This window comes from Balaenoptera ricei, chromosome 15, assembly GCF_028023285.1.
Source record: "Balaenoptera ricei isolate mBalRic1 chromosome 15, mBalRic1.hap2, whole genome shotgun sequence".
NCBI classification, from domain to species: domain Eukaryota; kingdom Metazoa; phylum Chordata; class Mammalia; order Artiodactyla; family Balaenopteridae; genus Balaenoptera; species Balaenoptera ricei.
The window spans coordinates 3,548,557-3,574,230 of record NC_082653.1 but is presented as its reverse complement, the minus strand read 5'-3'; the positions used below and the strand labels follow the sequence as shown (position 1 = coordinate 3,574,230).

The following is a 25,674-nucleotide window of genomic DNA, read 5'->3' as shown; positions in this document are numbered from 1 at the left end:
GAGTGGGTCTAACGGCAGCAGGGGTCAACAGGCTGCTTCTCCGAACTTGCTGCAATTCGGGTCACCTGGGGAGCTCTTCAATCAGAGGCGCTGGGGGTGGGACCTAGGCGTCCGGAGTTTATAAGCCTCCCCAGCTGCTTCCAACGTTGGTGTTACCAAGGATGAGAAGCAGAGAGCGATGGGGGACTGGGGAGCGTCTCCCAGCCCAGTGGAGCAGCCCGCGCCGGACCCCGTGGGCGAAGGGAGCAGGCGCCCCGGGGAGGAGCCAAGAGAAGGTGGGTGCGGGTTAGGGGAGGTAAGAAACGGGGGGCGGGGGGGCGGTCCTGACAGGGCCTGGCGTCCTGCCTGCCTCTCCCTGCAGCATGGACGGAATGGAGAGAATTCGACTCCCCAGCAGGCGTCTGGGTGACAGGCACCTCTGTGGCTGTGGCGCCCCGGGCAGCCACGGGGCAGGTGGGCTGAGTCTGCAGTGAGCCTGTGGGGCTGTCGTTGGGGGGTGCGTGTTAGAAACGGGGCAGCAGGCGTTGCCCCTGGGGAGGGACCTGGGTCGGGGGGAGGGGGCAGGGGTGTGGGCTCACCACCCACTCATCTCCCTTAAACTCTTAACTGTATTACCTCTAATGGACGCACAGGGGTAAGGGGAGATGCGAGAGTGTTTGCCAGCAGGCTCCTGGGGTACATAACTCTTGGAACTATTGTTTCCGTCCCGCACTTGCTCAGAAAATGCCTTTTCTCACTGCGGTGAAGTCGAGCTCAAGGTCAGCCTCTGTCGGTCCCGAATTTGTCCTGGAGGTGGGACAGCAGGGTTCCTGCTGGGTTGGTCGGTGGTCCCGGGAGTTGAACCGCCCCCTCCCAGTTCAGAGATGGCCCCCGGCTTGGATTCAGGAATCATCCTCATCGCCACCACCTGCGCCCAGCTGGGCTGGCCGGCTTTGTAGCCAGGAGCGCCCCCCTGTGGTTGGCTGCCCCCTTCCCTGCACTGAGCCTGGACTTCACACCCAGGGGGCACCTGGGGGTTGAGCGAGCCTCCGCCAGTGACCGAGGGGCCCAGAGAGGCCCCCCACAGGCTGGGGCCACAGACCCTCCCAGAGCTGCCTGCAGTCCTTAGCAGCCTCAGGAACTCACACTTGAACTTCCTTGGCCAGGCCAAAGCCAGGAAGGTCCTCTGCCCTGCACAGGTGTGCACATGGACACGCCCCTGGGTCAGTCCCCTGGAGTCTGCCCACAGAGCGGTCAGGAGCGTGGCCGCGTGAGCTGGCTGTGGACGGGCCTGCAGGAGAGAGCCTGCACGTCCCAGAGACGAGCCTGCGTCCAGGGCATGGGTTTGCCCTCCCCGCTCTCCGGGGGGCGTGTTATTTTGTGATACTGTGAACACATGCATTTTATGAACCCCTCTGACCTTTCCTTGGTTCCTGAAGGTCTGGGAATCAGCCGGATCGAGGAAGGACCCTACTAGTATTGTTAGGAGTTGTATGAGATGCGACCAGGTCTGCATGAGGGACCGGGAGCTGACCTTTTCCTCTCACTCCGTCTTCACAGCTTTGACCAGTGACACATCTGTGACAGGCGAGGGCAGGCACCGGGTCCCTGGCCCACATACGATGAGTGAGGACAGGAGCTGGCCCGTTTCTCTGTCCAGACGCCGTGTGGGCCCCGAGTGACTTTACTCCATCCTCCTGAATGTGTCTGCTTGGCTCTGTCTTAATAATTTAAGGACTTTCATTCTCTGTCACTGGATATAAGAAGGAGGTGCTTGTTACCCCGGTGCTGTGTTCCGTGACCTGAAAGACACGAGGTCCCTCTCCTCGGGGCAGTTGGCAGGGACGCGTCAAGTCTGTCTGGCTTCTGTGTGGCAGGAACGCCAGGGGCAGTGTGTGTGTGTGCGCGTGTGTCTGCAGGCAGGTGTGTGCGTGCAGGGTGTGTGTTTGCCTGTTCGTGGCGTGTCCCCTCTCACCATGGCTGCTCTGTGTATAACCCAGCCTCCGACTCCTGGTCCCCTCTGCCGCGCTCGGAAGGGCCTGGCCGGGAGGGAGCGCCCACGGTATAGTGAGAGGAGCAGGGGACCAGCTGCCCACAGCTCCCCCGCCCTGCCAGCATTGCTTAGCAACGACCCTGCCGCCCAGGCTATTTTGAGAACTGTGACTTTTCACTGAACATGATTATGAGCCGGAGCTCGGAGCACAGCCCAGAGAAGTCCTGCAAGTCCGCTAAGCCGTAAAAGTAGGTGCAGGAATCCCGGGACTGTGCGTCGGGGTGCAGCCTTTGCTGAGCCTGGGTGGAGGGTGGGGACCTTTGGGCCTTGCAGCTTCAGTGTTCTGACCATTTCATTGATGATGATGATGATGGAGATGCCGTTATTATGTCACCAGCAGCAAATGACCCGCCCCTTCTAAGGTTCGGTGTCACCATCTGTACAGGGTGGGTGGTAACCACACCTAACGGGGCGGGGAGCTGTGACATTCAGGTGAGTTGCTGCCAGCAGCGTGCCGTGCTGTGTCTCTAGCTGTGCACAGCCTCAGTCAGTGCTGGCTGTCACCTCTGTCACCAACGGCCAAGGAAGCTGGTAGCAGAGACTGTCACAGCTGTGTTTCAAGTATGAGTAAACCAGTCATGAGAGAGGGTCCAAGAAGCTGTAGTTTTGAGCTTGGTGACATCTAATTGTGTCCACTGGGTGACTTCTCTTGGCTTGTGTCTTGGTCTTTTCCTGGGCGGAGGTTGGTTGGCTGCTGGTCAGATCTGGCCCAAGGTCTGTTTCCGTAAAGCCCCTTGAGCTAAGAATGGTTTTAAACTTAAAGGACTTTTGTAAATATATAAACAACAAAGATGAATATGGAGCATGGATATTGTGGCATGTGGCCCAGAAGGTCTAAAGTACAAATGCTGGCCATCTGCTTCTTTCTAGGGAAGGGTAGCTGGTCCCTGGTCTAGACCCACCCCCCAGGCCAGGTAACACAGCTGCACAGATGGCACCTTCCGAGACCCAAGTCTCCAGACTTCTGGCCGTTCTGCCCTCCCCGCGAGGGGAGGTGCAGCAGCCGGAAGACGATGAACAGTGATTACACGTGCACGTCCCCCGCAGGGTCACGTCACAGGCCTGGCCCGAGTCCTGGGCGCGGGGAGGGCCCTGTTGATACCACGTGGGCCGAGGGGCCCAGGCCGAGTGGCCAGACCATCACCCGTGTTCTCCTCCTCCTCCCCTTTGTGAGCAGCAGTGAGGGTAATTACAAGCACACACATGGTGTTTGCTTCATGCCAGATGCGTTATGGACGTTCACTCCCTGAATTCTCACTCTGACTCTGCGAAGCCAGGAGTATTAGCCCCATTTTATAGAAGAGGAAATGGAGGCCTGGAGACATTTGCTGCCTGGGCACAAGAAACCCCACGTGCCGTGGGGTGGGATGGGTAGAGAGGGTGACCTTATACCTTTTGTCCCCCACCTGGGCACTTCGGGGAGCAGAAGGGACACTGCCACCTGACAGCAGGGAGGAACCAGGACCGACTTAAGCAACGGACCCCCGGCTCTGAAATAAATCTCTCCTCCTCCTCCTCTCCCCGCTGCCTCCAAGCGAGGCTGGTGCTCCCACACTGCTGCCTCCCGGCCGTGCGGACGTGTGCAGCTGACGCTGACACGCTGCACCGCGGTGGCCTGGATGAACTGGCCGTGGGGCCTAGGGTTGAGCCGGGGGCTGTGTGGGTGCCGCATGCCCTGGGCTGTGAGCTGTGTCTCAGAAGGCTGAACATGATCAGCTGGCTGAGCCTCCCTGCCTGGACCCGCCACTCTGTGGTTGTGTGATCTGGACCGGTTATGCTCCTGAGTGCCCAGCCCCTCAGCACTAAGATATGACCCAAGGTGATCAACCAGTCAAAGGCCAGACCCTCAAAGGCTCCAACCACTGAGCCCCAGCAAGGGGAGTGCCAGGTCCTCCTTTCAGCCCTACTAGGAGCCTGGTGTCCTCCATTCTGGGATGGCCACCTGCCTAGACCAAGGACTCCCTGATTCCCGCCTCAGCCCTTGGCTGTGCCTCTATTGGGCTGGCAATGCCACGTGTGGCTAGCTGTGTGGCCACCCACAGTTTAAGCCACCTGGGGGGTAAGGATTGTCTCGTTAATCTCCGCCTTTCCAGCGCTGGCACAATGCTGGACCCAACAAACGAGAAGCATTTGTGTGATGGGGGACTAATGGTAGGAAGGTGGGAGCTGAGGTGAAAGGTAATTTGTAGCCTCGATAGTAACAACCCAGCACCTCCGGGATGGACAGCAGTTAGGGCTTGTCATCATCTGTCTGGGTGGCCTTGGCTCTGCTCCCCCCCGCCATCTCTCATCCCCAGCAGGCTGGCTGGGCCTGTCCTCAGGGTGAGTGAGGTCCAGGTACAGGAGGGATGAGCGGGAATGTGCAGGTACTTCTAAAGCCGCTGCTGCATCAAACCTGCTCACTTCCCATTGGCCAAAGCAAGCCACAAGGCAGAGGCCAAGGGTCGGGGGCACCACAAAGGCGAGGACATGGGTGGGGGGCATCGTCCAGTCTCCCACGGGTGTCGAAGTAAGAGCGCATAGGCTGGAAGTGGTGCGGCCAGAGGCCAGCGGGTGTTGTGACGCTCAGTGCTGCCTTAGGAAGGCTCTGGAAAGGGACTCCCGGGGTGTGTGGGAGTGTGCAGGGTACCACACCAGGCCTGGGATAGCGTACTTCCCAGGAAGTCACTTCGCGTGTGAATGAAAGCAGGTAGGAAGGGATTCAGGCTCAGCTGACAGCTGAATTTCCTTGCAGACGCTGAGAGCAAAGCGTGCAGCCCCGACGGAGATCCCCGAGTTGCACAGAGTGAACCTTCCACGCCCAAGCAGGAGCCGCTGACCTCGGAGGAAGCCCAGCTGGGGAGCCCTTTGGCCACTGGGACGGACCAGGCTTCCCTGGATGAGACGCTGTCCTCGGACACCCCTTCAGACGATGCAGGTATTGATTGGACACCGGGGTTGAGCTGCTCCCAGGAGGCCATCCGCCTGGGTGGCGACTGAGGTCCCCAGCCCGAGCTGGGCAGCAACCGTGGTAGAAGACCGTCCTCAGAGGCGCAGCCGTGCCCCGGGCTCTGAGCCCTGCCACGCCCCACCACGCGGTTGAGTTTAAATGTTTGCTGGAGCCTGTTTCTCCGGTATCTTCCCAAGTCTGGCAGAGCAGTGGATGAAGGTGCTTCCAGATGGTCCCAGGTACCTTACCATCCACCTTTCCTCCCGGGGTGTCTTTGCTTGTTCGCTCCGAACTTCTGAGCGGGAAAATTCTCTCCAAAGAAGCCAATGTCTGGGAGCATCTTAGCTACCCCAAGGCAATAGGGCAGGATGGAGAAAAGAATGGCCTGTATCGGGTTATTTGCAGGGTGGGAGGAGCTCAGGGCAACGTCTGCCACGTTGAGTGATTCTTGGTGGGAGCCGTGGTGGTGGTTCTTGTGAGTTAAATTGAATAGACCAGGGCAGTTGTCAGGTATGGGGAAGGGGAGGAGAGAGGGAGTGAGGGAGGGATGGAGAGGAAGAAAAGCACGAATCTGCAGAAACTGTGTGCTGTGACGTCTCTACCCCCTGCTCGCTCTGACCTGTTAGCAGTGTTTTCATAGAAACCTTCCAGCCAACCTGGCCGTCAAGCAGGAGGCCTGCTCCCTAGTAGAACTGCAGCTGTAAACATGCCAGGCCCGGCGTGGCGGCTGCGACGTGTCCTGGGTCCCCACGGTGTTGGGCTGAGAAATTCGGGCGTGTGCATGGGCCTCTTTGGCCGGGGCCTCTCTGGCTGGCTCTTTGGCTTCAGAGCCGGGGGTTGAGGGGGGCACCTGTGCTCCGCTGCTGCTTCCCCAGACAACACTCACACCTGCGCTTTCCCCTGCTGCCCCGTCCACGGCATCGCTCTGGCCTTTGCAGGTACCTGCCGAGAGGCGTGCCCTACTCTCCCTGGGGATGGCTGTCCCTCTCCAGTTTCACCCCAGCTTGGAGACGCGACAGGAGTTTGGGGTCTGCAGGGCTGTGGCCCTTGGGACAGTCCTGGCCTCTCCTGCAGAGACCCTTTTGTCACTGCTGTGTCCCCGTGTCCCCCACCATCTGACTTCAGTCGGGCCAGTGGCTGGCGGGATTCCGATGGCCAGCTGAAGCGTTGCCTTCCGCCCGGAGTCCTAGCAGCCCAGCACTGCCCTTGAGCGCGGAGCCTCCCTTCTGCGGGCCGTGCACCCCGCCTCCCCCTGACGCCCCTCCCTGGTGGACTTTCTGCTCCCGTCAGCGCCCCCTCTAACCTCAGGGGCTCTCTGTCCATGCTCTTGATTTGGGGATGGATTCTTGAGACCAGAGTTGGTTTGTTGAGATCACAAATTTGTATTAAGGACTTTCTCCTGGTGAGACGTGCTGTTGGGTCTGGGGTTGTGATGATAATGTGTCTGGGTCTCTCCTCCCAGGTGGATGGGAGCAGGTGAGCAAACCTGGTGACCCCTGGCGCTGAGTCCCCGCAGTGGGTGCTCTGGAGACTGGGGCAGCCCAGCTTGGGTAGAGGGATGAGTAGGAGTTGTCCGGGCCGAGAGTGAGGGAGAGCGCGTCCTGGCGGGAAGAGGGACCCTTGCAAGGACTGAGAACAGGGTCAGCTGCTTTCTCTGTAAAGGGCCGGTTGTAAATCTCATTGGCTTTGTGGCTAGGAAGGTTTTACCCCTGCCAGGTGAAGATGTGCAAAGGAAAAGCAATGGCTGGGTGCCAGCAAGCTTTATTTCCAAACAACCCACGGGCTGGATTTTGGTTGGCTGTGGCTGGCCTGGGAGTAGGAAAGACCATGGGACTTTGGCAGAGCTGTAGGTAGACGTGGTCAGAGCCGGGATAGGATGGAGAGAGAGAGGGCTGGGCCGGACAGCCCTTCCCCGAGGGCAGCCCTTCCCTGAGGACGGTTGGTTGGAGCCACAGTGGGGTTTGCACTGTAGGAGAAGCCCTGGGCCTCTGGTCAGTGCGTAGTCTGTGGTGATGGGATGTAGCTCCATCCCTCACTGGGGCTCTTCCTTCGCTCTGGCCCCAGAGAGGTCCTGAGCCCCTGGGGTGGGAGAGATGATGTTATCTGGGTGGCACATGTAAACAACTTGAAAACATTTTAGTAGTAATGTTCATTTTCATTAATTAGAGCAAGTGGTATGGGTTTCTCATTCAGGGTAGTGATAGTTTCTTAATAAATAAATTGAAATTAAAAGCATGGCTTCACTTAAAGTAAAATATAGCAGCCAAAAATATAGAAAAGTACAGGGCCATGTCCAATCTCCAAAGCAGGGCCGATTCATTCCTTTGGGGTGTGGTTAGTGTATTAGCAGCTGCTGACCTTTATCATAATGCTGATGACAACAAGGGCCAACACGCTCGGCCGCTTGTGTGCAGGATGCTGTTCTAAGTGCTGTCACGTATATTGGCTCATGTAACCCCCAGGTGATTGATGGGGTTTACATGAGCCACCTGGAAACCCCCAGGTGGTTGATGTGGTTACACCCTTTTACTCATGATGAAAAGGAGGTACCCAGGTTAAGTAACTCATCCAAGGGTATAGAATTAGGGAATTGAGAGCAATGTCTTTGACATCAGATTGACCTGGGTTTGAGATGTGACCAAACGCCTCACCAAGCTGTGTGACCATGGACGAGTCACTCAACCTCTCTGAACCTGTGTCATCAACTATAAATGGGGATAATGTTGCACTTCTCAGGGTTGCTAAAATCAAGCCACTTAGCTCAGTCGTCACTCACACTGAGCGCTCAGAGTGTTTGCTGCTGCTCCCAGGGACTGTCCTCGTCGTCTTTATCATCATCATCACTTTTGTCATTGTCATTATGGAAAAGCAGCCCTTGGAGGAAGGGTGATGCATTAAAGCCTGGTATCGGGTTGCCTGCAAACGCCCCACAGAGGCCCTGCCTCTAAAAGCACGTGTGGGTGGGGATGTGGGTGCACCTGCACTTTGCTATTGAGCGGGGGACCCCCCCCCACCCCCATTCCCCCTCGCCGGAGTCTCTTGCAGCCCTGCAGGCCTGGAATCCTCCACCAAGAACTCTGACCAGGGCTGCGGCTCCTGGTCTCTACTGAGAGGACTGGCCTTGAGTGAGGGAGTGGATTGTAATCTAACTCAGACACCTTCAACTCATTTCTTCAAACATTGCCTAGGCTTAAAAATCAGGAGCATTCATGAAAAATCCACATGTGCAGCTAGCTGCTTTTCAACAATCAAAGTCCGCGCCCGCTGGGCCCGTGTTCCCACGCAGCTGCGGTCTCTGCGAGCTGAGAAGAGGTCATCTCCTTTGCGGGGCGTGCTCACCTCTCAGCTCCTGCTTGGCCCCTCGGGTGTATGAGTTTGTGATCCCTTCCATGGAGGTGAAGAGCCTGGTCTCGGGAATCAACCCCTGTGCTGCACTGGGGGTTCTCCCTCTCCTTGGCCAGGTGGTGACACCTGGATTGGGGCTGCTGATTCTATGTGCCCCAAACCGTGGGTAGGGCTGGGGGCATGGGGGTTATATCCAATGATCGCAGATATCTCAGGAAGGAAACACTGTCAGAGATTCTGACCGTGGTTTTCTTTGATCCTCAGTTTGGGTTTAGTGATTTGGGTTGACTTCGGACTTTTGTGTTTGGGGTGATTCCTGGTTTTGTTTGGATCATGCTGTGTCAGCCACAGAGCAGCCCCTAAAAATAGCCCAGGAGAACCCCTTGTTTCAGTGTTAAGTGGGATAGGATCCCGTTCAGTGTTTCTGTCGTGCGGGGGCTGAGCTCTGGCGTGCCCAAGAGTGCACTAATTAAAAGGAAAAGTGGCACTCAGCATGTCCTGTGTGTGCTGTATTATCTTAGCCCCATTTTTTGTTTTTGCTTTTAGATTAGAAAGCAGTGGCCCAGAGAGGTTAAGTCACTTGCCCGAGGCCACAGAGCACATAAGTGGTAAAGCTGGGGGTTGATCCGCAGACATGCTGTTAACTATAACACTCTACAGCCCAAACTAGGGCCAAGCTTTGCTCTGCTTCTGAAATGTGGGTTGTTTCTGCAGTCTAGAAGAGGGTTGGCAAATTGCAGGCTACAGGTCAGACCCAGCCTGTCTTTGTCTATACGACCAGCTCGTGTGCTGGCACTGTGAGCCCGGGTACCAGGCAGAGATGGCCCCCTCCCTGCACCTGCCTCCCAGCTGGTGGCCGCACTTCATCGATGTCCAGGGCCTGTGCTGGTCCCACTGACACCTGGGACTCAACTTTTGGCAGCTGCTGGGCCCTGAGCTGTGGAACCTCTTTCCAGGAGTTGGCCAGTCTCTTTGCCCAGGGCCAGCTGTCCGAGCCGTGACGGAGAACATGCCGGGTGTCACTGGGGTTCCGTGAAACTGACCACGGCGGCTGTCCCCCCAGCTCTCTAGGTCCCTCCTCTCAGGCTGGTCTCTCTCGGTCTCAGAATGTCTCCAGTGGGTGAAAACTGGGTATAAAGCAAGCCCGCCACCCCGCAGCATGCCCCAGGCAGAAGGGCCTTGGCTGGGAGCTCAGCTGGTGAGAAGCGACCTCTGCTGGTCAGGGCCAGACAGCGACAACCCCGAGGGAGGGATTCCAAATGCGGGGAACATGCAAAGCTGATGTCGGCTTCTACATTTAAAAAAAAATTTTTTTTGATATAACACTTGAGACTTTAACAGATGTTAACGTTTCAGTTTTGACAAGATTCCGAAATACAATGGTAGCTGCACACTCGCGTGAGATGCGCAGGAAGATGTAGCTTGGCAAAGGAGACGCTGAGACACCGGTTTCCCAGACCGAGGATCCCTTAGACAGGCAGGGTGTGAGGGGGTCAGTGTGTGATGAGTTTTGCGGAGAGACATCGGAGGAGGGTGTTTGGGGTGAGTTCCTGGTGTGCTGGGTCCCGGGGCCCTCAGAGCGGAGGGTGGGGGACCCACTGCATCTTGGGCTAGTGGGGGGAGGGGGACCTCCCTGGGGCTGTTAGAATCTTACCCTGCGACCTCTCTGGTTGAAGGACTGTGACCACTGACTCGCTCCCAGAAATCCAGAGCTGCTCTGTCCACTAGCTGCGTGGCTATTTAAATGAATTAAAACCAAAGAAAATAAAAAAATCCATCTCCCCCGTTGCACCGGCCGCTTGTCAGCTGCTCACTGTAGCAGACAAGGAGGAGGCATTTCTGTCATCTGAGAAAGGTCTATCGGGTGGCACTGAGGGTGAGGGGTGGCCACACGTCCACGTGGGTGCACAGCCAGGGGAGTTTGCTGTTTGGGTCAATCAGCCCTTGCAGAGTTTTCTGCACCAACAGATACCTTGTAACCTACAAAGCCAAAGCCCTTTACAGAAAAAGTTTGCTGACCCTCATTTAGAGAATGGGTTTGGGGTGCCATGCGTGGAAGGGAAGGAGCTTGAAAGTCATTGCTGAGGTCCAGGCAGAGGCTGTGGCAGTTGACACTGGGAGGACAATATTTCCGAGAAATATTTTGGAAGTAGAGTGCCCAGGATGTATTCATGAATTAGATACGAGGGGTGGGTATGAGGTGGAGAGGACAGGAGAGGGATTGAGCATTGTGTCCAGTCTGGCTGGACAGCTTGGGGGGTGGGGGCAGCGTGTACCGAGTCTGGTGAAGGTGGGGCTCTGTCTTGGTCAGTGCCATGTCCACAGCTCCCAGGAGGGTACCTGGGCCCCATAACTGTTCAAGGACACTTGTGGGATGGATGGATGGATGAGTGAGAGAGAAGAGGCACTGGGGAGGGGTTTCTCCTGGGAAATCAAGAGATGGGTTTGCGTATGATTCATTTTGACTATTTGACCTCCAGATGGAGGTGTCAATGTGGCCGATAATGGATGAGTCTGGAGCTCCGAGAAAGGATCAAGGGGGTTGACAGAGATGAGATGGATTTGAAGCCAGAGGAGAGAATTAGATGAGAGAGTGGGTTAATGGGGAAGAGGACCAAGGGCTGGGTCCTGGGGCAGCCCAGGGGGAGCCTGAGAGGGGCTGAGCAGGTGCAGCCAGAACGGCAGGAGGGAACCAGGGGGCGAGGTGTCCAGAAGCCGCAGAGGAGGTGCAGGGGTAGACGTGGGAGGACTGTGCTGAGACAGAGCCGCGGGGACCTGCTCTGGCCAACGCGGGTGTGGGGACCCTGACCCAGGGCCGTCTCCTTGTTAACCCTTCTCCTGGCAGCCCTCCCAAGGGGGACCCATGGAGCCCAGTTCAAACACGCCCACCTTGTCCAGACTCCCAGGTCCGTGCGGGGAGACCAAGGCCCAGAGGGAGCAACTGGCCGGTCGGGGTTTCCGTGATGGCAGGACCCAGGAGAGCACGTCACAGCTGTGGGTCTCGCCACAGGCTTCCCTCGCCAAGAGACACCACCAGAGCATCTCCTTAGAGATCTAAGTAGTGTCTGCCTCCAGCAGGGGCTCTCAACCATGGGCATCCCACCCTCCAGGGGACGTTGGGCAGTGTCTGAAGATAGTTTTGGTTGTCACTCTGGCATCTGGCAGATAGAGCCCAGGGCTGCTGCTAGACATTTTACAGGCAAAGAATTATCTGGCCCCAAATGTCAATACTGCCAAAGTTGAGAACCCCTGACCTAGAATGAGAGGAAAACTCATCCACGTTCCAAAATAATGCTTTGATCCCTGGCAGTGTGGCCTGTGACTGTCCCAAGTGCTGAATAGCTTCAGACGTCCCCTCCGTGACCTCATGGAAGTCTCCCTCCCTTGCAGTGGGCAGGAGAGGGTGTTTTATACAGATGTTTGTACAGATGAGGAAACGGAGGCTCAGAGAGGTGGAGACCAAGGTCACTCCTCTGGAAAAGAGTCAGTCACAACAGAGGCAAAGGATGGATGTGGGAGACTGGTGTGGTGAGCTTGAGGTCAGGTGAGCCATTCCTGTGCCACCTGTCTCCCCCGAAACCATGACATTGGGAACACACTGGATACCTAGAGGATAGAACCCAAGCCTGGACCGAGTGGCTACTCAAGCTCACTCCGGCCCCTCAGCCGGTGCTTCCGGCTGCAAGCTTGGCCACTGAGGGCCCGGGAGCATGGCCTCCCCAGGATCAGGGTCCACTGCCCTGCTCTGATTCACACAAGCCAGGAGGCCCAGCAAAGTCATAGGACCAGTGCCCACATGGAGAAAAGGGACCTTTCCACACTCACCTATGGCTTACCGAGGAAAGCACACAACTGTTTTTACCTAGAAGCACAAAACGTTTATTTTAATGTTATTTTTGCAAAACTTATTAACTAAAACAATCAGAATTGTAGACTCTTAGAAGTTGCAGGTCACAGGTCATGGGACATAACAATAGTCTTGAAGTCTAGGAGTCTTTAAAAAAAACGCCTATGAAAAAATAATACTTTTGAGGACAGTTTTGTTATTATTGTCAATAATAATAATAAAATAAAACCGTAGTGTTTTCACATGGGTATCGGTGCAGGGCATAAGGTAAGGAGCATTCTGTAGTGGCTGTTCTCAGCTCAGACTAACCCCATGATACAAACCTGACTCTGTCTTCTGCAGTGGGTGGGAAGGGGACGTTTCTTTTCTCAGATCTTGCTTATCAGGATTTGGGAGGGCCAGCCCTTCTAAGGCAAAGACTGCATTTCCATGAGCTTCACAGGGAAAAGGCCTGGCTTGAGAGGTCTTCAACTTCCAACAGGGACGCCAAAAGGACAGAAATGGTGATAGCCAGTGGGATGCCTGGGACATGCGGTGGTCCTTTCTAGAGTTTCACTGAAGCTTTGTGAGGGCAGTGATCAAGCCTGCCTCGGTCAGCACCACGGACAGTGCCACCTCCAGAAGCGTTCCCTGACTGATGGATGAATCCCACACGGTGACTTTGGGGCCAGCTCTGTCAGGCTGTTCCCAGAGGGTATTAGGATCTTCCCCCTTAGGTGGCTGCAAAGATGAAATTAGACGATGTGGGGCGGGGCACCTGGGGTGTGTGCTCTGAGCGGGCAGGGGGGCTGGGGTCCTGAGGTGGGGATGGGAGGCCGCCTCTCTTCTTGTGTCAGGGAAGAAGGAAGGGTGTGTCAGGGATGGTTGGTTTGGGTTTGAGCTCCCCCCGCTGCCCCCAGCCCCTGGTCTGATGGGCTCATTTTCCCCTGTAAAGCTGGAGGTGAGGCCGCACAGGAGGAGGGAGTGAGAAGCTGCAGGTAGGAGAGAGACAGAGAAGGTCTGAAGCAGCGTGACTGCCTGCTGGGGCAGAGCCAAGGGCCCTGAGGGTGGTGGTCCTGAGATGGCCAGGACTGGGACTTCTCTGTCGCTGTCTGTCTTCCACAGCACTCCACAGGGACGGGACCCGGCAGATGGAGGGTCACCCAGAGGTGGGGTGCTCCCAGTTAGCTGAATGCAAAGGAAGGGAGGCAGAGGGCTTGGGGGTGCTGGTGAGATGGTTCCTGAGTGATGGATGGTGGAACTCGAGCTGGATAAAGAGAGAAGGGGGAAAGGAGAGGCTGACGGGTTGGGAGAAAGCCCAGGGGTGGACAGGCCAGGGGAGGGGGGAGCAGTGGTTCAGGAGCGGGAGGGGCCTGAGCCAGCAGCTGGAAGGAGAGGGGAGGGGGGCCGTGGACGGGCTGACCCTTTCTCAAAGCTGAAGCCCCCTGCTGTTCCCCTGCCACTCAGCTCGCAGCCCTCACTCAGGGGCAGGACTGTTGTTGACCAGGCGTGTAAAATCAGTCACTGCGGGATCTGAGGGTCTGCAGCGTGCCAGGCACACGTCTCATTGTCGCTTCTTGATTAAATCTCACAATCCTGTGAGGGACTCTTGCTGTTAGTCCGATGTCATCCACGGGTAAATGGAGACACAGGAGATCAGGAACTCATCCAAGGTCACAGAGGAAGTGCAGGGGCCAACTGGCATCTGATTCCAAAGCCTGTGTTTGTGACCAGCAGCCCCAGGTGAGGTGGGAGCTTTAGTACTACCTATTGAGTGGAAAAAGGGACAGAATCACCCGCGCTCTTGAAGTTATTTCCCTCCCTCCCCCCTCCCTCCTCCTCCTCCTCTCTGCTTCTGATGTTTCTGTTGATAGTAGAACTCACGGGGAGTCAAATGTCTATGAGAGGTGACCCCTCTGTACCCTGCTCCGTGATAACAAGCCCACCCAGCCGAAGCTCCCTTGCTGTCTTCACACCCACCCCAGCCAGAGGAACTGTGGTTTGTGAATTCTCTGTTTTGCTTTTGAACCAGCCAAGATGTCGTCAGCATCCAGAGATGAAGAAGCAGGTGCTGCTGGCAGCCTCCCACCTACCACGGACGAGCCCTCTCAAGCCTTAGCTGGGTCCGACTCCCTGGACAGTCCTCCCAGACCCCTGGAGAGATCCGTGGGCCAGCTCCCCAGCCCCCCGCTGCTGCCCACCCCACCGCCCAAGGCAGGCTCCAGAACCACGAGAAGTGTCACAGGTGGGCCTACGTGCATCCACCCATCCACCTTGCTTCCTTTTTCCTTCCGTTCATCCATCCATGCCTCCGACCCGTCCTGATTGGGCTCCCACTGTGGGCTGGTTCTCACCCTTTGCTTCTGCGATGCTCTGGGGCTCTGGGCAGGTCCAGGGGAGCAGAGCTGGAGACAGGAGGGCGGTTCTTAGCAAGGAGGAGCTCTGGTTGTCAGGAGAAGACAGCTTGGGCTCCCTCAAACACGTGTGGGGCAGCGTTCAAAGGTTTCTTCCAGAAGGTGAATGCAGGAGACGTAGCCACAGCCCCCAGGATGGCGGCTTTGTCTTTCTGTCTGGATATTCAGGTGTCTGACTGTCCTTCTCTTTCTGCTTCTAAGTCAGTGTCTGTCTGTCTGTCTGTCTCCTTCTCCTTACCTCCTCTCTCCCTCCCTCTCATCCCCTCTTTTCTCTCCCTCCCTCCCGCTCCCCATCTCCCCATCTCCCCATCTCCCCATCTCCCCTTCTCCCCTTCCTCTGTCTCTCTGTCTGTCTCATGATCTCTGCTCATCTCCATGAGAGCTCCGTCCAGCAAGGCAGAGCCAGGAATCCACACTGGACTGTAGGCTGGTGGTCAGAGAGGGAAGCACGGCTGAGCAGAGGCCCGCAAAGGCATCGCCTTCTGTAGCTTTGGCCACACTGGCTGAAGGGTCCCAGGAAGTAGGGGCGTTGTCTTTTCAAGTTTGGGTATTTCTTGTCCCGTCCCTGCTGGAAACAGGAGACACTGCAGGTCTCAGGGGGAAAGCAGGCCTTTCACAAAGAGGCGATTGTTTCTAAGAGTAAATCCTTGCGTGCTGCCTCTGAGGGCGGGGTCATGAAGATGAGAGTGGATAGCAGATTTCAGCAGCTTGGCTCTAATCCTTGGCCACCACCTGTCACACGACTGCTCACCACTTGTCAGGAGCTGCCCACCCCCAGGCACTGCAAGGAGGCCAGCCCCTCTGGGGAGGGAACGTGTCCCCACTTTACAGTTGAGGGAACTCTGCCATCACCCCCAGATCCCAGCGCCTGCATACAGCTGGTGCTCAGCGAGTGTGGGTAACCGTGATCGAAGGAACAGTCAGACGATCTGACCCCTTTGTCTGCTTTCTGCCTCTTTCTCCATCTCTGGGAATCCGTCAGAGTGTTCAGTCCTTGGGTGACATGGCCACACAGACTAAAGTTTTGAGGCAAATAATCTGCATCTTGTTACAGTCTGTGTGATAATCCCCTTTCCATCCATTGAAACGTGAGACAGTTGGAAATCCACTGGATAAGGCACCATCCACCCCGCTTTCTTCTGGCTCCTGTATAATTAGTTCAGGGACTCTCTGTCCCCGTTGTGCTTAGACAGGATCAGACCTCGGCCTGTTTCATCCCCCGTGAGCCCTCCTCTCTCCCCATGTCCCAAGTCCTGGGTCAGCTCCTTTGACTGCCCCTCAGGGGCGAGGAGCTCCTGAACTTCGGAGACCTTTTCTGACAAGTCACCGAGGAGTCTGGGGACTGGATTAGGAGCGGGAGGAGGCAGAAGGGTTACGAGCTGTGGCCTGGATCTCTTATAGCTGAGACTGCATTTTGGCGACTTGGTCTTAATTTCCTTTAGGGGGAAATAGTTGCTTCAGCACTTGGCCACTAGGTGGCAGCAGAGGAGGAGAAAGGCCCTTCACCTGGGCTTAACTGGGGCACAGGGGGGCCGAGGCTACACACCGAGCGCTCCCCACCCACCCCGGGTGCTCGCTGGGCTGAGATAGCCACCAGCGGCCCCCAGCCCACCCTCCCCCAGGTGTCAGGGAGCCACCTGCACCCAAATCCCACACACAGACTTGCTTTGCTGGGTCTGCGTGGTGTTTAATATTTTAAAAATGTGTTGCCAACATTTTAAACATATCAAAATATGTTTAAGTGTTAAACATATTATATATCTATATCTATCTGAATCACTTTTACTGTGCAGCTGAGACTAACACAACATTGTAAACCAACTGTACTTCAATTCCAAAAAAGAAAAAAAAGGAAAAAATATATAAAATATGTTTAACGGGCAGCCTTCGGGGCCCTGGGACTTGCCGTCATCAGGCCACATCTCGTCCCCAGGAGAATGGGAGAGCTGTGATTAGAAGGCCCCCTCCGGTGAGGTGCAGGGTTGGCGGTGGACGTGAACGGATGACGTGGGGAAGCAGAGGGGGCCGTGGTGGTGGTCCAGGATGAGCGATGGCTGTAGAGTTGGGGAGTTCTTCCACGTTCCGCAAAAGGAAGTGTGGCTTCAGGAGTTTGTAGTAGAGAAACGGGAAGGAGGCTTTCGGTGCCTGAGACCTCGCAGGGGGCCTGTGGGCACTGCTGTCTGCTCAGCTCAGGGATGCAGGATGGAGTGGTCAGGGACAAACCTCATCTCCGGCTTTGGGGGCGAAGCGGCATGGTGCAGCATCTGGTACGAGTGGGTTCACCTGGCTGGGAGCCCTGCGTCCTCTCTGCTCACGGGCTCCTGTGTTTTAGCAAAGCCCCACTTCCCTGACCCCAAAGGCTTATCTTCTTGTTGGTTCTTCTCATGCCCCAGGCCAGACCACGCTCTTCCAAGGCTCTGGCGGGAAGAGTACTGACCCTCCTCTCCGAGGCCAGCTTTCCACGCCCACGGGGTCCCCACATCTCACCACCGTCCACCGGCCGCTGCCCCCCAGCCGAGTCATCGAGGAGCTGCACAGGGCGCTGGCCACCAAGCACCGCCAGGACAGGTGAGGCCCCTCCCCTGGCAGGGGGACCTGTGTGCCCACATCCCCATCTGCGGCCAACCTTATGGGGGGCAGTTACGGGGGACGGGCTCCGGGTTGGACTCAGTGCTCTGCTGTCACCATCTTGGAATTCCTAGCTTTTGAGCAAGGAGCTCATGTTTTCATTTTGCACCGGGCTGTGCAGCTGGTCTGTAGCCGGTCTCAGTTGCCACTTTCCAGGAGGGGTCAAGTGGGTGATGTGCACCGTGGGGACCAGCCACAGAGTCCCTGCGTTTCCCCCGGAGGATCCAGGGATCCAGGGTTGGCTGGGAGCATCCCGGGGGAAAATCGAGAGGGAGAAGTAGCCGTTACAATGTCCCGGGACTCTGACGGCTTCCCGTTTTCATCAGGCAAGAGCACAAGTAAGCCTGCTCGGAAGCTGACTCTTATTCTTGGTCTCATATGCCTCGTAGACTGAGGACAAGTGAGTCATCGAAGGGCAAACCAGACAATGGGATACGTGTGTGGCTTGGCAGAAATATTGGACAGCTAAAATGCCCTGCTCAGTTCTGAGGAAATCCTTGATCTGAGTGTTTGCTGCTCTAAGTCTTGGCGGGTTGTATTACATGCATGTCTGTGACATTCAGAACAGCACGTTCCCAGCAGCCATTTGCCTTGGGCTCAAAGCCGTGTGTGCCTCTGACGCTTCTTGTCCTGTGTATCGGCTGCACATACTTGGGGGTCGTCTTTGCAACGCCCATTGTAAGTCTTCAAGTCGACTTTGCAGGGTTTCCAGGTGAAGCTGGACAACGTATAACACGAACTGCCTTTCTGGTTCAGTTTCCAAGGCAGGGACAGTAAGGGGTCCCCGAAGAAGCGTGTGGACGTCCGGCTGTCGAGGACGTGCAGTGTGGAGCGGGGCAAGGAGCGGGAGGAGGCTTGGAGCTTTGATGGAGCCTCGGACGGCAAGTGGACCGTGGCTAAGGAGTCCGAGGAGAACAAGGAGAACTTGATCATGAACTCCGAACTCAAGGATGACCTGCTTTTGTATCAAGATGAAGAGGCCCTGAATGACTCCATCATCTCTGGTGAGCGGAGGGTGGATCCCGCGGGGTGGGAACCTCCCACCAGAGGCACGCACCCAAGCCCGCCTTCGAGGGGGCACTTCTGCCGCCAGCACAGAGGGGGCAGGGGAGTGATGGAGAGGGATACCCCCCTCTCCTTGTTTCATGAGCAGGCTGCCTGCGGGCAGGCTCAGGGCACAGTTCGGAGGGACCTGAGTGAGTTTGTTTTATTTTGCCAATTGCATATTCATTTTCACGTGTACTGGAAAAACAAAAGTGGCTCAGTAAGTGACTGAGCGCATCACTTGGGGTGACATGGCAGGAGGTGGTGTCAGTGGCACTCGGATGGCCAGCGTTTGGAAAATGTAGCAGAAAATGTTAATAGGAAAGCGAGATGAGATGGAAGTGGGAGGGAGGGAAGGAGAGAGGGGCTGATGCCAGCGGTCATCTCAGAAATACTATAAGCCCGGCAGCATCTGTTTGTTCAGGACCACATGTTCACGAGGCCCTTGGAGGTCTGTGTCTGTCCTCACAACATGTTCTAAAGGTCAGAGTATTTGCTCTGTCTTACCCTTGAAGATCTGGGGGCTCAGAGAGACAGCGCATTGTAGACCCCTCATGATGAAGGTAAAACGGTGCTCCGTCCTGGTGCGGGCTGTGCTGAGCTTTGTCTCTTGTAGGAGGGTCAAGGGTGGACATGGCTGTAAGGCCTTTGGGGAGGATTATTGTTCCTAAGTGAGGGGTTGTTGTTCTTCCTGAAAGCATCTCATGGTGACCATCACTGCCACAAGCAGAGCTCTGGGTGGAGCCACTGGGGACCTGGTCTGGTGTTGGTGGAGAGTCGGGAAGGGGCTGGCATTGAACCTGAGCTGGCTGGTACTAAGTGGGTACAGGCAGGGGGAACCGTGACCAGGTGGACAGACCAGGAGCCCAGGGCTGGACACTGGCCTTGGCTGTCACCCCCTCCTGTGACCTTGCATACCTCCGGGCCTTTTCCATGCTGGTCTAGTGAAGCACTTTGGGAGCGTGTGCCGTGGTACATGCGGGGTGACACGGCACCCATGAGGTTGGAAGAGGCTGACAGATTGTTGAACTGGGGTCTTCGTGGCAGAAACTCACAGCCATAGAGCCCTGGACATCTAAGGAGAGGCTGAAGCTTGTGATGTTTCCCAAACTTATCTGGCCCTGGGACCCTTTCCCTTAAACACCTGTCAGCATCCTGCCGGATGGGGTGACGCGGGACACATCCGAGAATGGCTGGCGTAGACAGGGATCAGGGCTGGAGCAGGTCCCTCAGCCTCGGCCCCAGTGACTTTGGGGGCTGGACAGTTCTCTGTGGTGGTGCTGCCCTGGGCCTTGTTGGGTGTCTGGAGCCTCCCTGGCTTCTGCTTGCTGGCCCGCACTCCCTCTGGCTCTAGGCGAGGGGCCTTCCTGCCTCTTCCAGCTGCTGGGGGCTCCAGGGGTCCTTGCCTTGTGGCCGCTTCGCTCTGATCTCTGCCTCCGTCTTCACATCAGCTCTTCCGTGTCCTCTCCTTCTCTTATAAGGACACTCGTCATTGGTGTTAGGGCCCATCTGGATAATCTGGGATGATCTCCTCATTTTGAGATCCTTACCTTAATTACATTTACAAAAGCAAATTACATCTTTTTTTTCCCAAATAAGGTCACATTCCCAGGTTCCAGGTGCACCAATCTTTGGGGGTCACTGTTCTGCCCAACACGGTCCCCCCTGATGGTGTAGCATGTTCCTTTTCTTGTTGAGCCAAGGTGGCCCCTGGGACCTTTTACCCCCAACCCCATGCCCGGGTCCTCAGCAGTGGGACCAGTCTACGTGCCTCAGACGAGACCTGCCGAGGGAAGGAGCCGGGTACTGTCCCTGCGGCCTGAGCGGGTCCCTGCCTGCGTCGCCCCCCGACCCCTCACTGATCAGGTCAAACCTTCTCCTCCCCTGCTCTGATGACAACACTGTGAACCTTCCTTCAGAGCTTGACACAGTTGCAATTTTACCCTGATTTTTGTCCTTATCTGACTGTTGTCTGTCTCCCCACAAGTCTATCAATTATTTGATTACTACTGATTACCTAATGTATGTGTTTGACTACTGTCCCACGTGGGCTGGTGCCCCCTCGTCCCCATGTGCCTGGTTCTAAGTAGGAGTCAGTGAGTAGCTGCTGGATGAGTGGCTTTAAATGCCATCTGCCAATCCGACAGGTCCTCCAGCCCACGTGGCCCGAGCTCCGAGGGGTTGCCCTGTTCACTCAGCGCGTCCCCCTGGGGTCTCGGAGGTGTGGCTGACCTGACATCTTTGGATCTGAGCTCTTGATCTTTGCCTCCAAACCCAGACCGTTCCCTGTCCCTGTGAGCAGGGCCTCTGACCTTCCGTGGCCTGGGGCCACCTTGCCGCTCTCTGGACTTCGCACCTGACACGCAAATGGCTCCCCCCTTGAAGACATTGGGCCAGTCCTCCTCTGCTGCGCTCAGCCTCCCCCGAGGCTCCCTGCCTGCGCCATCACCTCTGTTCTAGCCCCTCCACACAGGCAGACGTCAGGGAACGTCACCCCTTGCTCACATCCCTCCAGTGGCTTCCGAGGGGTTTAACGCCCTGACCTCACCAGGACCTGCATGGCCTGTCCCTGTCCCCCGGGCTTGTCTCCTCTCCACGCCCCCTGGGACCCAGCCACGCACCCTCCCTGCTTCTTACACACCTTGACCACAGGGCTCCCGTGCTCACCACGCAGGAGGTGTGTGCGGCTCCACGGGGTTTAAAACACCGCTTCCTCCAGGAAGCCGGCAGGCATAAACAAGTGACTCCTCTGCCAGTCCCTACGCACACAATAAATATCAGTGAATGATGGGGTGTCGGGATGAAAGGAGATGGTGTCTGTAGCCTCACGTGGCAGATCAGCTGTTTCGCCACCTCCGAGGTTTCTCCCAGGACGTGGGGCAAGCCTGAGTCTCTTGTTATTTGTCTTCTCAAACCGGCGTCCTTAATTGAACTTGGTGTTCGACTGTGGTGACAGGAAGAGGGAGGGTGGAACTCATTCTAGAAACTCTGCTGTTGTTAACATGCCCAGGATCCCACCAGGCTGTGCTCAGGAAGGAGTGCACTGACTGTTTGCAAACCCAGGTAAAGCCACCCCTCTTGGGCCTTCTGTGGGCACCGTTGTCTGGGGCTCAAGGTCAAGGGCTCACATCCAACCCTAAGAGCATCCTGTGGCGGGCCGGGCCCATCGCACACAGTGAGGCAGATGGGGATTCCCGACGCCCACACACTGACCCCTGACATCTGCAGTTGAGGCCACGGTACACAATCCGGGGTCCCTGAACCCCTGAGATCCAGGGCAGAAAGTGGATTCTTTGCCTTTATCATATTCTCACGTGTGTTTGCAACTCCCTCAAAGTTACAAACCTCTGGGACAACATGCTTGGAGGAAAAAAAATTCAATATCGGTGCTGGGAAAAGTCTATAAATCTTACTTTTGGGGGAAAGTGGTTCATAGTGGGAAAGGCCCATAAACGTATTCTGCTTGGCCTGGTAGGACAGTGGCAAAGATCAGCTTTTATTTCCTTCTCTCGAGTTCAAACCCTGCTCCCAGCATCACGGCTGGTGTGTCATTTGTAGATCTCTGTGGTGCAGAAGCAGAAAAGCGCCAGGCAGGGGCCTCATCAGTTATTAACCATAGAAACTGCACTGGTATTTATTTATTTATTCTCATAACTCACTGTCGATGGAGCCTTTGCAGGTGGCGTCTCATCCAGCGTGAACACCACAGGAAGTGTTTGTTATCAAACATCTTGCCAGCCTGAATTCTCTAGTAGTAGCTACATTAGGGTTTAATTTCTGGAGGTGGTGGAGGCCCCATCCGAGGCAGACGTGCCCCTGAATCAGCTAGAAGACCGTCCTGCTGGATCCAGTTGGAGTGAAAAATGTATTTGCTTTAGTCTGGGTCTGGCCGTTGGATTTCCATGCAGGGCACATACGATGTCTCAATCAACACAAAGATGCATTACAGGCTGTTGTGTCTGTGCCTCGTGTGGTGTGTTTATGCTCCCACATAGGCTTGCATGCATGTGTGTCCACACACACGGTACCTTTGTGGGCATGTGCAGTCAGCGCCAGGTAATTGGGGACATTCTCAAGTCCATCAAAGGTGATTTTTTTAAAAGATTTTGTTTTTTAGAACAATTTTAGGTTCACAGCAAATTAAGAAGAAATATAGACTTTTCCCATCTTCCCCTGCCCCATACCTGCACAGCGCCCTCCATTATCAACATCCCCTCCAGATGGTGCATTTGTTACAACTGATGAACCTGCACTGGCACGCGGTCACCCAAAGTCGATAATTTATGTTAGAGTTTATTCTTGGTGTTGTACGTTCTATGGGTTTGGACAAATGCATAATGACGTGTCCAGCCTTAACAGTATCATATGGAGGAGTTCCACTGCCCTGAAAATCCTCTGTGCTCTGCCTGTTCATCCCTCCCTCCCCCCAACCCCTGGCAACCACTGATCTTTTTTACTGTCTCCATAGTTTTGTCTTTTCCAGAAGGTCGTATTTGGAATAATATAGTAGGTAGTCTTTTCAGATTGGCTTCTTTCACTTAGTAATATACATTTATGTTTCTGCCTTGCCATTTCATGGCTAGATGATATTTAATTTTTTTTCTTATTTTTATTTTTTCTTCTGGTTTTGTTGAGATATAAATGACACGTAATGCTGTGTAAATTGAAGGTGTATACAGCGTAATGGTTTTCACTTACATACATCCTGAAACGCCACAGTAAGTTTAATAGACATCCATCATCTCATATAGATACAAAATTAAAGAAATAGAATATTTTTTCCTTGTGATGAGAACTCTTAGGATTTACTCTTTTGAGTAACTTTCATATATAACATACATCAGTGTTAATTATATTTATCATATTTATCATGTTGTACATTACATCCCTAGTACTTATTTATCTTATAACTGGCAGTTTATACCTTTTGACCACCTTCATCCAATTCCCCCTGCTTCCATCTCCCACCTCTGGTAACCACAAATCAGATCTCTTTTTCTATGAGTTTGTTTTTGAAGTATAGTTGACCTACAACACTACATTAATTCCTGGTATACAACATAGTGATTCAATATTTCTATACATTTCAAAATGATCTCTATGATAAATCTAGTTACCATCTGTCACCATATGAAGATATCATGTAATTATTGGCTGTATTCCCCACACTGTACATTTCCTACCCGTGGCTCATTTATTTTTTAACTGGAAGTTTGTGCCTCTTAATCTCCCTCACCTGTTTCTCTCCTCCCCCACCCCCTCGTTTCTTTTTAATGCAGAATAATATTCCACTGTCTGGCTGTATCCCAGTTTATTTATCCCTTCACCTACTGAAGGAAGTCTTGATTGTTTCTAAGTTTTGGCAACTATGACTAAAGCTGTTATAAACATCCATGTGCAGGTTTTTGTGTGGGTATAAGTTTTCAACTCCTTTGGATAAATACCATTTTTTAATTGGGTGATTTGGTTTTTTATTGTTGAGTTTTAAGAGTTTTTTGTATATTTTGGATGACATTCCTTTATCAGACGTGTCTTTTGCAAATATTTATTCCCGGTCCATGACTCTTCTCCTTATACTCTCAACATTGTCTTTAACAGAACAGAAGTTTTAACTTAATAAACTCCAGCTTATCAATTGTTTCTTCCTTGGAGTGTGCCTTTCGTCTTGTATCTAAAAGTCATTACCATACATAAGGTCACTTAGGTTTCCTCCTAGGTGATCTAGAACTTTTAGAGTGTTGTGTTTTGCATTTCGGTCTGTGGTCCATTTTGAGTTAATTTTTGTGAAAGGTGAAAGTTCTGTGTCTAGATTCATTTTTAATTTTTGTTCTTTTGCATGTTGATGTCCAATTGTTCCAGCACCATTTGTGCAAAGATTATCATTGCTTCATTGTATTGCTTTTGCTCCTTCGTCAAAGATCAGTTAACTGTATTTATGTGGGGGTCTATTTCTGAACTCGCTATTTTGTTCTATTGATGTATTTGTCTATTCTTTCACCAATACCATACTGTAAACTAAGTCGAGTAGTGTCAGTCTTCCAACTTTGTTCTCCAACATTGTGTTGGCTATTCTTAGTCTTTTGCCTGTCCATATAAACTTTAGAATATCTGCCAGTATCCACAAAATTCCTTGTTGGGATTTGGATTGGGATTGCATTGAACCTATAGATCACATTAGGAAAAACTGACGTCTTGACAATATTCAGTCTTACTGTCCACGAACATGGAATATCTCTCCATTTATTTGGTTCTTTGATTTTGTTCATTAGAGTTTTGTAGTTTTCCTCGTATAGATCTTGTATATATTTTGTTGGATTTATACATAACTGTTTCATTTTGGGGGGTGTTAACATAATGGCATTATGTTTTTAATTTCAAATTCCACTTGTTCATTGTTGGTATAATGGAAAGCAATTGACTTTTGTATATTAACATTGTATCCTGCAACCTTGCTACAATCACTGATTAGTTCCAGGAGTTTTTCATCGATTCTTTTGGATTTTCTACATAGATAATTGTGTCATCAGAAAACAAAGACAGTTTTATGTCTTCTCACTCTGTGTACCTTTTATTTCCTTTTCTTCTCTTTTTTGCGTTAGCTCCTATTCCAGTATGATAATGAAAAGGAATGATGGAAAAGACATCTTGCTTTGTTCCTGATCTTAGTGGGAAAGCTTTGAGTTTCTCACCATTAAGGATGTTGTTAGCTCTCGGTTTTTGTAGATATTCTTTATCAAGTTGAAGAAGTTCCTCTTTATTAAGTTTACTGATGTGGCTTTTTTAATTGAGGTAACGTTGGTTTATAACATTATATGAGTTTCACGTGTACAACACTATATTTTTACTACTGCATACACTACAGTGTGCTCACCACCCCAAACTGAGTTTCAATCCATTATCATACAGTTGACCCCCTTTGTCCATTTTGCCTTCCCCCTTGTTTCCCTCTGGTAACCACTACTCTGCTCTCTGTATCTACATTTTGGTTTGGTTTGGTTTGGTTTATTTGTTTGTTTTTTATATTGCACACATGAGTGATTTCATTTGGTGTTTGTCTTTCTCTGTCAGACTTGTCTCACTTAGCATAATACCCTACAGGTCCATTCATGCTGTTGCGAATGGCAGGATTTTATCTTTTTTATGGCTGAGTAGTATTCTGTTGTGTGTGTGCATGTATGTATGTACACAACTTCTTTATCCCTTCATCTCTTGATGGGCAGTTAAGTTGTTTCCATATCTCTTGGCTATTGTAAATCATACTGTGATGAACATAGGAGTGCATATATCCTTTTGAATTAGTGTTTTTGTATTCTTCAGATAAATAACCAGATGTGGAATAGCTGGATTGTATGGTAATTCTATTTTTATTTTTTTTGAGGAATCTCCATTTTGTTTTCCATAGTGGCTGCACCAACTTACATTCTCAGCAACTGTGTATAAAGGTTCCCTTTTCTCC

The 25,674-nt window shown here is 53.4% G+C and overlaps 1 protein-coding gene across 4 annotated transcripts in view; it reads left to right on the top strand.

Moving 5' to 3' along the window:
• PHACTR3 (phosphatase and actin regulator 3) overlaps positions 1 to 25,674 on the top strand; it is a 407,993-nt gene that overhangs the window by 322,438 nt on the left and 59,881 nt on the right. For all 4 annotated transcript variants that reach the window (XM_059895900.1, XM_059895899.1, XM_059895898.1 and 1 more), the window contains 4 exons: positions 4,767 to 4,949; positions 14,165 to 14,377; positions 16,940 to 17,114; positions 17,931 to 18,178. In XM_059895900.1, the coding sequence (XP_059751883.1) occupies positions 4,767 to 4,949; positions 14,165 to 14,377; positions 16,940 to 17,114; positions 17,931 to 18,178 (819 nt within the window). The remainder of the gene's footprint in view (positions 1 to 4,766; positions 4,950 to 14,164; positions 14,378 to 16,939; positions 17,115 to 17,930; positions 18,179 to 25,674) is intronic.